This window comes from Drosophila biarmipes, chromosome 2L (genome assembly GCF_025231255.1).
Source record: "Drosophila biarmipes strain raj3 chromosome 2L, RU_DBia_V1.1, whole genome shotgun sequence".
Lineage (NCBI taxonomy): Eukaryota > Metazoa > Arthropoda > Insecta > Diptera > Drosophilidae > Drosophila > Drosophila biarmipes.
In genome coordinates this window covers 14,322,300-14,335,346 of record NC_066612.1, presented here as the reverse complement: position 1 = coordinate 14,335,346, position 13,047 = coordinate 14,322,300, and the positions used below count along the sequence as shown (strand labels likewise).

The window sequence follows — 13,047 nt, the reverse complement described above, 5'->3', positions numbered from 1 at the left end:
TGTTTCCAAAGCAATATTTAAACTAATTCAGATTCTTCTTGAAAAGAATGGATCAAAAGTCCGGCGAATGATAGCTTAGAAGGGTCGGTTCCCAAGTGCCTCGGTCGGAATGCATTAAATGGAAAAGTCAAACAATTTCAATGCTCAGCACTTCTTGAAGGTGGTTAGATTACAGAAAGGCGATCTGAGAGCGGAAAATCCCATTTTGTGGTGATGTTCCCATCCATGTGAACGCCGACTTCGTCCTGCTCGGAAATCATGTTAGCCTTGTTGAAGGCGTCGAAGATTCCAATGTACCCCGGGGGACCATCTGCACCAGTTGGTATTCCACTTTCCTAACAGTGGCTCTACTTATAACGAGAATCAATAGTAGGGCGGAGTATCATAGATAATTACGGGTTAAAGGTAGCGGTTCACCAAATAAGATATTTATCTAATACTATTAGCAAAAATTAAAAATATATTTATATTAATTAAAACAAGAGTATGTATATTTTGGGAAAGTTAGTACTTCTTTCCAAACAAATAAAAGTAAAAGTAAAATTCAAATTCAAATTAAATTTGAAAATGATCAGAAGTGTATTGTATGGCTGCCAGCGCAAGGATCGGTAAATTATTATATTATATATTTCTTTGTTTAATGCTGGGGGGTTGGCTTGATCGGTGAACTTCGGTAACTCCCCAGGAAAAAAGGGGTACGAAAAACAAGTTTAAAACTTGAGCTTATTAGGAAAGGAGTACTGCCTCTCTCCCTATCAACTTAGCTTAGACTTCTCAAAGTCCATTGTTAAGCACAACTGCTTGGGTGTCTTTTTACCACCGATCTTTGAGAGCTCCATTTTCATTTCCTTACAATTTTTTCCTCACAATCGCATTATATCTTTATTTTTAAGGAGCTACGAGGAGCTAGACAAGTGTCTTATGCTGCACCTTCATAGTGAACCTTATCAGAACAGTTGTTTGGTAACGAACATGTGCTTAGTAGCAGGTTAGTGGACTAAAATCAGATCTTAACAAAAAGTCAGCTGAAGAAGTTTACTCAAATGTGGACCACCTGAATGTTTTTCAATAATCATAAATAAGTCTTATTTAATTTATTTTTTGGTAATCAAGTAATGGATTATGGGAGTTTCCTGAAATCAAATTACATTAATTTTGGGGTTTCTCAAATCCTTTCATTTTCCTAGTCAGTTACATTATTTTTGATTGTCGCTAGGCGTAGCACTTTGAGGTTGCTAATGCATGGGTAAGTCCCCCATTATTTATGCAGATGTTTGACGATAGAAGAAGGTTCCTATCGTCTCAGAATCTTCGAAAACCGGTAGAAGGATAACCCAGTCTTGAAAGATCTTAGTTTATTCTTTAACCTTTTGGCCTCTCCTTTTATTTCGAAACACAAGCATGGTGTTCGAGGTTCATTATTTGCGTCGATCGCTTCAAAGGTGAACACCACTTTATGGCGCCCACGCACGTTGGGAACACGTATGTTTTGAATACGCATGCTCATAGGAAACGGTTCGAATACCAAAACGGTCTGAAAGAAGAGTCCTTACAGAGCGTCCAAGCTGCTGATAATGACAACAACGATACTCACGCCTTTCGTTAAGATACACGACGTTTCTAAACCAATACTTAAACCAGAACAGATTCTCGTCGAACATCACGGCACACAAATCCGGAGAGTGAAAGTTGATAACTGTCGGTTCTTAGGTGCCCCGGTCGAAGTGCATTATACGGAACCTGGCCTGAAAGGGCAAAGGTTGCAGCGTTCTGTGGCTCTCAATGCAGGAATATTAGAAATACAGAAATGTGATCAGTGCGCGGCCAATCCCATTTGATGGTGATATTCCCAGACACGTGTACGCCGTCCTCGTCCAGTTCGAAAGCCATGTTGTCCATGTTGAAGGCCTCGTGAACTCCAATGGACCCAGGCGGGCCATCTGTGCACGCCGAGTAGATGTCCGGGTCCTCCAGTACCAGTTGGTACTCCGCTGTCTGAGTACTGGTACTACTTATGGCGAGAATCAATAATATTATAAACACTTTTGTCGGCGAACTAATCGTGGATTCGACCTTATATAGCGAACTACTGTGGGCGGAAAAACCTGAGATAATTGCTGGTTATCGTCGGCGTTACACCGTCTATTCTACCGGATACAATCGCATATCCTCTCAGCACGAACAATGATCATTGCTCCTTCAATAATTTTTAAAGATAATTTGATCAAAAAATATAATCAAAGTGATTACTTCATTTAAATGCTTACCTGGTCCGTCCTCTTACTATAATAAAAGTGTTTTTATTATATTTACTCCAAACTAAACCACTAAAAAAATATTTTATAAGTTATGTTAGGACCACCTGCCTTTAGTCCACTCTTGTAATTGCACTCACATAGTTCCGGACGCCAGCCCCTAAATGTCACAGTCATTAGGCCATGTTCCGGCGCCGCGAAATCCCACCCAGACTTCAGCAGTTGCCATCTTAGTGAGAAGCGAAAGTAACCGAACCAATTGGGTGTGACCAGCAGGTGGCCATGCCTCGTCTAACTAACCATATGCATGTTGTCCTTTGTTGGGGGAGGACTCCGGGCTCCTCCTGTGCCCCCGGTCCTTTCGGTATGTAAAGTGAGTGGGTCTTTATCCTGAGGCACGCGGCACCGCACCCAGTTTCTTGGATTCGAGTCGAGTTTGTTGTCATTTTCGCATTCATATTCAGTATGGACGAGTCAGGAGCGGATTCAAGAAAAGCGGTTTAGGCATTAAACTCAAAAACGTTACGTACTTTGTTAAAAATAGTTAGAAAACAGAACGAAGGTAAAAAAAGTATTGCCTGGAAATAAATTTGAAATCTTGTTTTTTTTAAGTGTTTTTTTTTTCTAAAATTGTATGCTAATTAATATTTTTTACCAATAATTTAACAATTTTTCAAGTTCCAACTGTAACAAACTGCATTTTAATTTTTGTGTATTCTATAGAAATAATATTAAACCCATGATCCCTTAAGACATTCAATCCTTCCCTGGACTCGCTGAAATATCTATCATTGCCTTTTCACGCTCCAGGCTTCGCTTATCCAAGGGGATGGCTCCTTTGTTTGTTATTTTACACCTCCCCGAATTATTTATTTTTTAGAGGGAGTGTGGAGCCGCGCCTCCCTTACCAAGTTATTCGGTGGGCCAGGCCAGTTTGGACTAGTTCCTGGGCCAACAGTCGGAACTGGATTGGCAAAACGGCCGGACGTGTTTCGGGAGCAGCTCCACGGTTCCAGCACCTGGCAGAGCTCATAAATCAGCCGGAAAATGGATGACAATACGGAATTCTTGAACGAAATGTGGCTGGAAAGTGTGGTAATTGGCGGCTTTCGCGTGTGGCACATTATAGCCGCCGTCCTAGGCGTTTTCCTGTTAATTAGTGAGTACACAGGAGCATTACATGGGATCCCATTTAATCGAAGCCATCGTGCAGTGATTATGGTCTGCTGCTGCATCCGCTTCCGGATCCCACGCACCAAACAGGAAATCGAGGCGGACTACCAGCGCAAACAGATCACGAAGAAGTTCCGCGAGAAGCTGCAGCAGATCAAGAACTCTGAAATGGACGACATGGACCTGCAGAAGGGTGAGCAAGTAGATCCGCATCCCATCACCACCGTACATATGCATACACACCGACGCCGCGTAGAGCTCCTGTGTACCCACTGCCCCAGTTTCGTTGTCACCCTAATGCGAGCCAAGCCCTTTTCCTGTCTGGTGCTCCTCCTACCCATCCAGCCCATCCATTTCCCCACCGCACCAGCCCACGCATTTGTATATACAAAATGATAAACGACTCCTCCAGCTGGCTCCTCTTGTTGCACGCTAGTTAATGCCACACTGAGGAAAAGGTGCTTTCTTTTGGGAAGGAAAGTCACAAAATAAGGGGGTTTATTTTTAGGGTCTTTACTTAAAGGCCCCACTCTCTATAGCTACAATTAAAGCATAGGTATTTGTTAGCTTCCAATTACCCTTTAACCTGAGAAAAAATAAAATAAAATAAAAAACAGGAAGAAAACTTTTGGAAATCTATAGTTTACAACCATATTTTTGTTTTAAAGAGGTGATAGGATCAATTTTCTTAAATTCCTGACTTAGATCCAAATGATTTTCCCAGGAAAACTTTTTTTTAACTACATTTGTATAATTATGAAATATTCTTAAATTAATAAAGCAGTATTTGTCAAGGATTACAAAAAAAATTAGATTTAAGGGCTAAAATGATACTAAATTCAGGACTTGCTTAATTTTACATTTTTCGAATTAAAGTTTTAAACTTTCATGATTTAAAAATGATTTTTCACCAGTGTATAGTCTATTACTCACTCTATATCGCCCTGCCGCTTCTCTATCACAGCACTTGCTTACATCAAATTGGAACAGTACGATGATCCCTAAACCAAAGGCCCTGTAAATTCACCCGCACTCTGTACAAACTAATGGAAGTACTTAAGCAGCAACTCTCTATCGCAAGAACACTACATTTGTAAGTAGCACAAGCCACAAATATCAGTGCTTCGTCCTAACTTTTTATCAATTTATAAATCCTTTCAGTTTGTGCCCGAATCCAGAGCGATTATCTGAATTTCCAGGCCAGCGTGGAGAGCATGAACGAGAAGCAGAACGTTAAATTTAAGATCTAAGTGCCTGATATAGTATTGTGCAGCGGAGATGGTATCCTTAATATTAGTAACCTAATGCCTTAATGTACGAAATTAAAAGTTATTAAACTAGAAAGAGCAACACATTCATTCAATGAAGAGCTAGAGAGTAAAAGATGTGCTTCTATATTTTATATTGCAATTTGATTTTCTCGTTTTTATTAATTCCGGTTGATGTATCAAAGGTTTGTTAATATTTGCAGTACGTTTTTAAATGCGTTTTCTACACATATAGGCTAATTGCGGGGATGAATCCTCCATTGCGACTATATAACAAGTTGGTGGCATCCCTTAGTCGTGTTGCTCGTCTTGACATGGTAGTTTTAGTTCTCATGTTGCACTTAGGTCTAGGGTTTATTGATTTAAAATGCGGTTCTGCTGTGACGCTGACTCGGCTTATGACTGTAACAAATTGGCGGAGACACGGACTTTGACGCTGACTCGACACAAAACACACACAATTAATTTATTAACGCGTAACTATTAATTCTTTGTTCATTATTTTGCTGAGCTTACATTTAGCCTTAAGTTCTGTTTTGGAATACTTTGTTTTGTTATCTGGTTTAGTTTTTGTTGAATTTTCCATTGCTTGGCCAAAATGATGTTCGGATTTCGCATTTAAATACAAAATTTATTCTTTTTATATTTATATAAAAACAACTAAATATACTGCACACATCATTCGATGCGCTTGAATGTTCTCCCCCTGCAAACAAGAAAAGTGTAAATATTGAATGCATTTTTACGGAAAATGCAATACTCACGTTATAGTTTTCTTCTCCGTGTTTTTCGGCTCGGGCCTTGCTCGATTTAGCACCTTGAGGAAGTCCGAGGTTTTTGCACGCATGCGCGAATGAATGTAGGCCTTTGAACACTGTTTCAAAAGAGCATGATAAATATATGGTAAACATTTATCTTCAGACAAGTCTCACCTTAATGTGGTAGTGCAAGTAATCTCGGAACATGTGAATAAGGTTAATGGTATTGTCCCTTGTTTCTTTGTTGGTATGTCGAGGGAAGAGTACTGCAAAGAATAAGAAACATAAATTATTGTAAATGATAATAAACAAGTCCGGTATTTCGAAGGCTATGATGATTTTGTACACGAACACAAGTCGTCTGTTGTAATATAAATAATTACTCAGGATGCCGTTCGCCTTTCAAGTTTCTTTTGGAGCATTTGAGACACAAATCTTAAAAATTCAACTTATGCCACTTTGACTCCTAATCGCAATATCAAACTTTCAATAGTATTGTACACAAACACAAGTCATCTGCCATAATATAAGTAATTATTCAGGATGCCGTTCGTCTATTGTTTTGATGTTGGAGTATTAGAGACACAGATCATTGGTAATTTGTAAATATGCCACTTTGACTCCAAATAACATTGTTAAAATTGTTATGCAGGAATAAATTAACCTAAAAACCAAATTAAATTAAAGACAAAAAAAAAATAAAAAGTGTTATCTTCAACATGTAAACTTGCTCTCTACGTTTTAACCTCAAAACACCTCATTAGTATCGGATCACATTCTTTGGAAATGCAAATGACACAGACGTTGTATAATAAACATCTTTGTCTGCATAAAATACTATTTTTAAACCGTTTGTACACGAACACAAGTCATCTGCTATAATATGAGCATTATTCAGGATGCCGTTCGTCTATCGAATTCATTTTGGAGCATTTGAGACACAGACTAAAGGTAATTTTGAAAATATGCCACTTTGACTCCACAAGATAAATTCTTGCAATATTGTGCTCGAAACAAATCATCGAAGATAATACAAGATTGCCAATGATGATATAATCGGAACAATTACTTTCGGAGCGTTGTAGACACGAAAAGGATATTATTACCCTAACATGTAAACTTTGTCTCCCTGGGATTGAGTCTAAATCGTCTTGCTAATAATTAAATGGTTTTACTGTACACAAACACAAGTCATCTGCTATAATATGATAATTATTCAGGATGCCGTTTGTCTATCGAGTCGATTTTGGAGCATTTGAGACACAAATCAAAGGATTATTTTAAAGTATGCCACTTTGACTCCACAGGAAATATTACTGCATAAATGTCTACGAATGTATTTATCTATAGGCATATGTTAGAATGTCCAAGATGATTTTAACGTTACAATTTATATGGGAGCATTGTAGACACGAAAAGGAAAAAAGCCCCTCAGCATGTAAACTTTGTCTCCTTAGAAAAGATTGTAAATCGTTTTGGCAATAATTTTATGGTTTTATTGTACACGAACACAAGTCATCTGCTATAATATGAAGATTATTCAGGATGCCGTTCGTCTATCGAATTCATTTTGGAGCATTTGAGACACAGATCAAAAGTATTTTTTTAAATATGCCACTTTGACTCCCCAAGTTAAATTCTTGCAATATTGTGCCCGGAACAAATCATCGAAGATAATACAAAATTACCAGTGATGAAATAATTGGAATTATTACTCTCGGAGCATTGTAGACACGAAAAGGATATTAAAGCCCTTAACATGTAAACTTTGTCTCCCTTGGATTAACTATTACTTATAATTCAAAGTTTTTACTGTACACAAACACAAGTCATCTGCTATAATATGATAATTATTCAGGATGCCGTTTGTCTATCGAGTTAATTTTGGAGCATTTGAGACACAAATCAAAGGATTAATTCAAAGTATGCCACTTTGACTCCACAAGTAATAAAACTGCTTAATTGTTGACGAATGTATTTATCTATAGACATATGATAGAATGTCAGAGATGATTTTAACGATACCATTGATATGGGAGCATTGTAGACACGAAAAAGACGAATTCCCCTTAACATGTAAACTTTGGCTCCAAACCATCTTATTTCAAAGTTTTTCTCGAAAAGTTTAGTTTTCTTGCATAGCCCTATTAGATATTTTTTAACATTGCATTAAAACATCAACCATAAGTTGCTCATAATATATCTCCCCCATAAATAGGTTAAACAAAATTTTGGTCAAACCTACCAAATGTGACATAGCCGATATTGTCGCCCACCCTGGCGTCAGTGTTTGCCAATTCCAGAGGAGGTTCGCGGTGCGAGAAGAGCACTTGCGGCGCTGTGTGCGAGGCACGTCGTCCTTCCCTCAATTCCTGCATGAACACTTTGCCGATGATGACGTCGTCCTCGTCCCGGAAAATGGTGCTGAAGACGACGGTGACACGATCGGGCTTGGCCTCCACATACCTGTGAAATGGACACAGTTTGTGAGCTCATTCTATCACTATCCAAATCTATTTGGCTTACAAAGTCTCATCGTTGCGGTAGTTAATTACGGCACGCTTTTGGCCCTCTTCACCCTGCTCCTGGTAGTCAAAATACTTTTCAAAAACGGAGGCGAAGCAGTTGCGCTTCAGCAGTCCAATTTTCTTTGCGATTTGCTCGCAGTCCTCGGGAATCTCCTCCAGATTTATAAGTACAGAAACATTGTAGCCTGCAATTACCGAAGAGTAAGAGTAATTAACTTCGTTTAAAGCCGAAACTTAGCTGTGGTTGCATGAACAAACCTTCTTCCGTGTCTGTGAGCAGACCGCCATATTCACGCTTCAGTAACTCGTCGGCTCCGTGCTCTTGCAGCTGTTTGTAGAACTTCAGAGATATGCTGATCTGTTTTGCAAAGCCACAAAGGAAAAATAAGTAAGGTATTTGTTATACTGAAGTGAAAACTTACCCGAACTTTTGTTTTGTCTCCATTCACATTGGAAATGTGATAGAGCACACCATCAAAGTCTGCTATCCGTATATCTATCGATTCTGGCTTCAGTCTGGAAAAAGAATTCAAACGAAAACGTATAAGATTGATTGCTTATTAGTCATGCTCCTACACTCCACCTTATCTTATCTGAAAGCCCCGTTTATAGTTGATAATATATAAAGCAAAATATTTGGACAAATCTGTTTGCAAACTCAATTTTTCCCTTTTAATTGAGGGATATAAGAGGGATAATAAGAGGGATATCAGTTTGCCTCTTAAATATAATAATTTTGGGAGAAACTCACACACAAATTAGGAATCAAATTCTAAATTATGCCATAATATAGCTCCCTATACATCAATGGCCCAAAAAATAGGCAAAAACTTAGGCAGAACTTTGGCGTGTATACTTGGCGTGTACTCGAACACAAGTCATCTGTTTTAATATAATTAATTAAACAGGATGCCGTTCGACTATCGAGTTACTATTGGAGCATTTGAGACACAAATTAAAAGAACATTATAAGTTGTGCCACTTTGACTCCAACGTAGGAATAATATCGACATGTGAACGAAAGTATTTATCTTTGAAAATATGATAATCTCCAAGATGATTTAAACGTTACAACTAATCTCGGAGCATTGTAGACACGGAAAATAAGAGGAGCTTTAGCGTGTAAACTTTTTCTCCATTTAACCACTTATTAAGCTGGCAATTGTACACGAACACAAGTCATCTGCTTTAATATAAGTAATTAAACAGGATGCCGTTCGTCTACCTAGTTACTCTTGGAGCAATAGAGACACAGATCAAAGGAATATTTGAAATATGCCACTTTTACTCCGCAAAAAATGCAGTAATTGTGCAGGAGACAAACCATCCTTGGCAATATAATAGATTGACCATGATGATTCACACATACAGTTGATCTTGGAGCATTGTAGACACGAAAAAGAAACCGATGTTATCTTTAACATGTAAACTTTGGCTCCCGAGAAAGCATTTCTTGATCCAACTCTGGAAGGGCTATTGTAGTCGAAAACCGTATATATCTTATATCTTTGAAGGGATATTTGTACACGAACACAAGTCATCTGCTATAATATGATGATTATTCAGGATGCCGTTCGTCTTAAAAGTTTTTTATTGGAGCATTTGAGACACAAATTGCAGAGAGGTCGCAAGATTTGCCACTTTGACTCCAAAATATACATTGCCTTATATCTTTGAAGGGATATTTGTACGCGAACACAAGTCATCTGCTATAACATGTTTGATTACTCAGGATGCCGTTCGTCTTAGGAGATTGGTATTGGAGCATGTGAGACACAAATGGAAAGATCTCCGAAGTATGCCACTTTTGCTCCATGAAAGACATTCAACTTTTTAATATCAAAGTTTGTTAGTAGTTATATCATTAATAATATTCATAGACAATGAAACTAAATAGCTGTAACTATAGTTGAGAAACTTCACAGGTGTATCTATGCTTTCAGCCAAAGTATGATCAGCTATCTAAGCCCGGTTCCCTTGACACAGTGGCTGTTAATCATCATGGAAGGTTTTTGCGATTTCGGAGAGGAGAATACACTACTATTTGACAAATCCTCTATGATTAATGCTCGACTTGCAGCGCAATGAGTCAGTTCTTTGGATATGATGCACCACGCGCTGTAATGAGCTAACAAACGCTGCGTCGGCGGAAGGGGGGCTGCACTGTACTTGGGTGCGAGTGTGGGAGGGAGAGAGCTGCAGCGATGAGTGTTCCAAGGCTGGAACTACACCCAAATTTATTATTCCCCAAGGAGAGGGCGGGTGCGAGCGAGTGGGGCGACGAAACTGATAACAAAGCCGACTGGTGATAACGGTGGGGAAGGCAGAAGATAAACCAAAATGGTGGAAATCGGGAACGGGACTGCAAAGAAACTGGAGACTTACCCCGCCTGGGCATTACGGTATTTGACCAGCAGCGTCTCCTCGATAATCCGATTATTGATTTCCAGCAGGATCATGGCGGTGCGGATTTGCTGTTATTTTTGTGCCAAGTGCGATGACAAATTTTATGACGTTGACTGCCGCTGCTGCTTCTTCTTCTGCCGCTCCCTGCGCTCTTTCTGCGCCAACTGTTTCTTCGACTGCCGCCGCTGAGTGCGAGTGAGACGGGGCGCAGCTCCAACTCACCAATACTGGCGCATGACGGGCGTTTTAATGAATCAACAACAAAAAATGGGCGCTGATGTCGGCTTTTTTGGTCCGTCACACAATCGCACGCACACACAGAGGCGAATTCCAATGCTCACGCACACAGCCGCATCCGAAGTGGCGTGAAAATCAGTTTTCTCCCCCTTTCCCAACTCCAATGCCCAATCACCTGGGCTTCGTTGCGCTGCGGGTGCAGTGAAAAATCGGTCTCGGACCGTAATACTTATTAAATTATAACAAAACGTGGGTGGAAATCGGGAGCACGCTGCCGTATTTTCTTCGCTCACAGCGTTGCCAGTTCTCACAATAGAGATGGTACTCAATCATCGATGACACCAGCGCGGCATCGATAACTCTCCAACTATCGATGTTATGAGGTGACTAGAATTTTAAGCAATTGTGCCGTAAAAAATGCCGGTCTATTAACAAACTTTGAATAAAAGCTTACATAGAGACAAAAGACAAAAGATCTTACTTTCCACATTAAAAGTAATTTAAGGAGTAGCCATATTATGAGGAACACTTGGCAACTCTGTTTTCAGAGCTGGAACTATCGGAATTCCCTTCCGGGCTGCCGGACCGTCGGAAATAAATAATAACAAATAAAAGCGAAAATCAATGGACGACGGCGAGCTGATTAAATTAATAGAGAGTCACCCGATCCTGTACGACAAGGACAGCGCGCGGAGCGTGAAGAATGCGGCCCAGAAGGACGCGGCCTGGAAGGCCATCTCCCAGAAGCTGGGCGCCTCCGAGAGGGCGTGCATTACGCGCTGGAAGAGCATTCGCGATCGTTTCGGCAAGGAGTTCCGCCGCTTCCAGGAGCATCCCGACGAGCCCACCTACTGGGACATGTTCCCGCGCCTGCTCTTCCTCAAAGACCACTACAAGCAGGGACTGGCCCGGAACGAGAGTCTGGACGGGATGCGCTTTGAGCCAAGGGAGCGAAAGAAGCGGTCGAAAGTGGACTTGGAGCAGGAGAAGCGGAGGAAGGACGAGGATGAGGACGACTGCCAGGACGACCTGCTGAACGAACAGCTCATTGAGCTGGTCAAGATGCATCCGGTGTTGTATGACCGCCACAAGATCAGGGTCTCCAAGAACCTGGCGGCCAAGAACGAAGCCTGGCGGGAGATTTCCCAGAACTTGAATGTGTCGGGTGGGTACTTCTATCCAAATCCTACTCTAATCTTCAGTTTTTAATGTCCTTGACTTACCAGAGGAACTTTGCTACAACCGCTGGAAGAGGCTGCGCGATCGCTTCGCCAGGGAGTACCGCAGTCAGCAGATCAACCAGTCCACTCCCATTACATGGCGGTACTTTAATGAGCTCCTCTTCCTGGGCCGCCACTTTCGCAAGGGAGTGCCTCTGATTTTGGAAAACATCAAGCGGCGCGGGCGTCCGCCAAAGTCCAGCACTCCTTCGGGGAATCCCAGCAAGCAGCAAGAGGGTATGGTGATCTCCAGTGGCGAGCAGATCTGGGGCGCCGACTATCCGTACAGCACGGATAACGACGAGCTGGAGGATGATCTGGAGCTGGCCTACGACGAGGAGATAGAAATTCTCTCCGAGGCCGAGCAGTCAACGCCCTACGACTTTATCCTCAGTGAGGCCACTCCCTCGCAGCACTTGGAGCCCCCTCAGCAGCTGCATGTGACCACCACTACGCCGGCCGTAACGGAGGAGATTATTCACACTATCGACAGAGCGAATCCCGTCTTAGAGGAGGCGTCCTCTCTTGCCGAGAACTCCACAACGCCCGCCGCCACCTCCGACAAACTACTGACCACCGTGATTGCCAACATGGAGACCGTCCTCCAGCAATCGCGGGAGCTGCAGGCCCAAATCCAGCACGAGCAGGAGCAGGAGCGGGAGCAGCGAAGTGCCACGCCGGCCAACGGCTTGCTGGCCAAGGCTCAGATGCTGCTGGACGGCCTGAGTCCGTTGGAACGGGCCAGTGCCGAGCGCAAGATCGTGCAGTTCCTGTGCCAGTGCCAAATCAAAGCGTTGGACGGGGAGGATATCGAGGATGTGGCGCCTTGCCAGGTGATTAACTGACAGGAGGTGTGGCCTAGGGTTCCTATCTAGCTAGTTGTAAATATTACATGTAGGTTAGCTGCAAAACTTAATTTAAGTTAATATTGACTATTTCTACTATTGTAAACTAGTCTTTGAACCACCAGTGTTGGACAGTAGGTGTACATGTGTAATCGAAAACTATCGTTACCGGACGCCACCCGCTAGAGGTCGCTGAAACATTCAAAGCAGAGTCCGTAACGCCCATTCAAAGGCAGACCAAAATAAATAAAATGCCGCCCACGCCGGCACCATTTATTGCAATTAATAACGAACAAATTCACGCACACGCAGCAGACGGATAAACAAATCGCTTGGCGTGCATTTGCCGCTGGCAAG

The 13,047-nt window shown here is 41.6% G+C and overlaps 3 protein-coding genes and 1 pseudogene across 5 annotated transcripts; 2 read left to right on the top strand and 2 right to left on the bottom strand.

The window, feature by feature from the left end:
* Window positions 1–164: 164 nt before the first annotated feature.
* On the bottom strand, window positions 165–3,288 carry LOC108033283 (uncharacterized; annotated as a pseudogene).
* Window positions 3,225–4,732, top strand: LOC108033573 (transmembrane inner ear expressed protein). Of its 2 annotated transcripts, XR_006368325.2 has the most exons (4): window positions 3,225–3,414; window positions 3,469–3,621; window positions 4,393–4,521; window positions 4,590–4,732. XR_006368325.2 is itself a non-coding variant. In XM_044094322.2 (3 exons), exons 1-3 carry the CDS (start codon window positions 3,303–3,305, stop codon window positions 4,676–4,678), a joined length of 354 nt encoding a protein of 117 aa, XP_043950257.1. In that variant the 5' UTR covers window positions 3,225–3,302; the 3' UTR covers window positions 4,679–4,703. The 2 variants fall into 2 exon arrangements, 1 of the variants encoding a protein (XP_043950257.1); XM_044094322.2 differs by lacking the exon at window positions 4,393–4,521 and having other exon boundaries at window positions 4,590–4,703.
* Window positions 4,733–4,818: 86 nt separating this feature from the next.
* Window positions 4,819–10,933, bottom strand: LOC108034146 (actin-related protein 2/3 complex subunit 2). Its single transcript, XM_017108945.3, has 8 exons — window positions 10,368–10,933; window positions 8,405–8,498; window positions 8,241–8,340; window positions 7,981–8,167; window positions 7,700–7,920; window positions 5,629–5,720; window positions 5,461–5,570; window positions 4,819–5,402 (listed from the first exon to the last, which is right to left on the bottom strand). The coding sequence occupies exons 1-8, from the start codon at window positions 10,439–10,441 to the stop codon at window positions 5,375–5,377; spliced, it is 906 nt and encodes a 301-aa protein (XP_016964434.1). The 5' UTR covers window positions 10,442–10,933; the 3' UTR covers window positions 4,819–5,374.
* Window positions 10,934–11,201: 268 nt separating this feature from the next.
* On the top strand, window positions 11,202–12,989 carry LOC108033925 (uncharacterized). 2 transcript variants are annotated; one of them, XM_050884903.1, is made up of 3 exons: window positions 11,202–11,790; window positions 11,852–12,739; window positions 12,801–12,989. In XM_050884903.1, exons 1-2 carry the CDS (start codon window positions 11,250–11,252, stop codon window positions 12,688–12,690), a joined length of 1,380 nt encoding a protein of 459 aa, XP_050740860.1. In that variant the 5' UTR covers window positions 11,202–11,249; the 3' UTR covers window positions 12,691–12,739; window positions 12,801–12,989. The 2 variants fall into 2 exon arrangements, with proteins under 2 accessions (XP_050740860.1, XP_016964087.1); XM_017108598.3 differs by lacking the exon at window positions 12,801–12,989 and having other exon boundaries at window positions 11,852–12,796.
* Window positions 12,990–13,047: the final 58 nt, after the last annotated feature.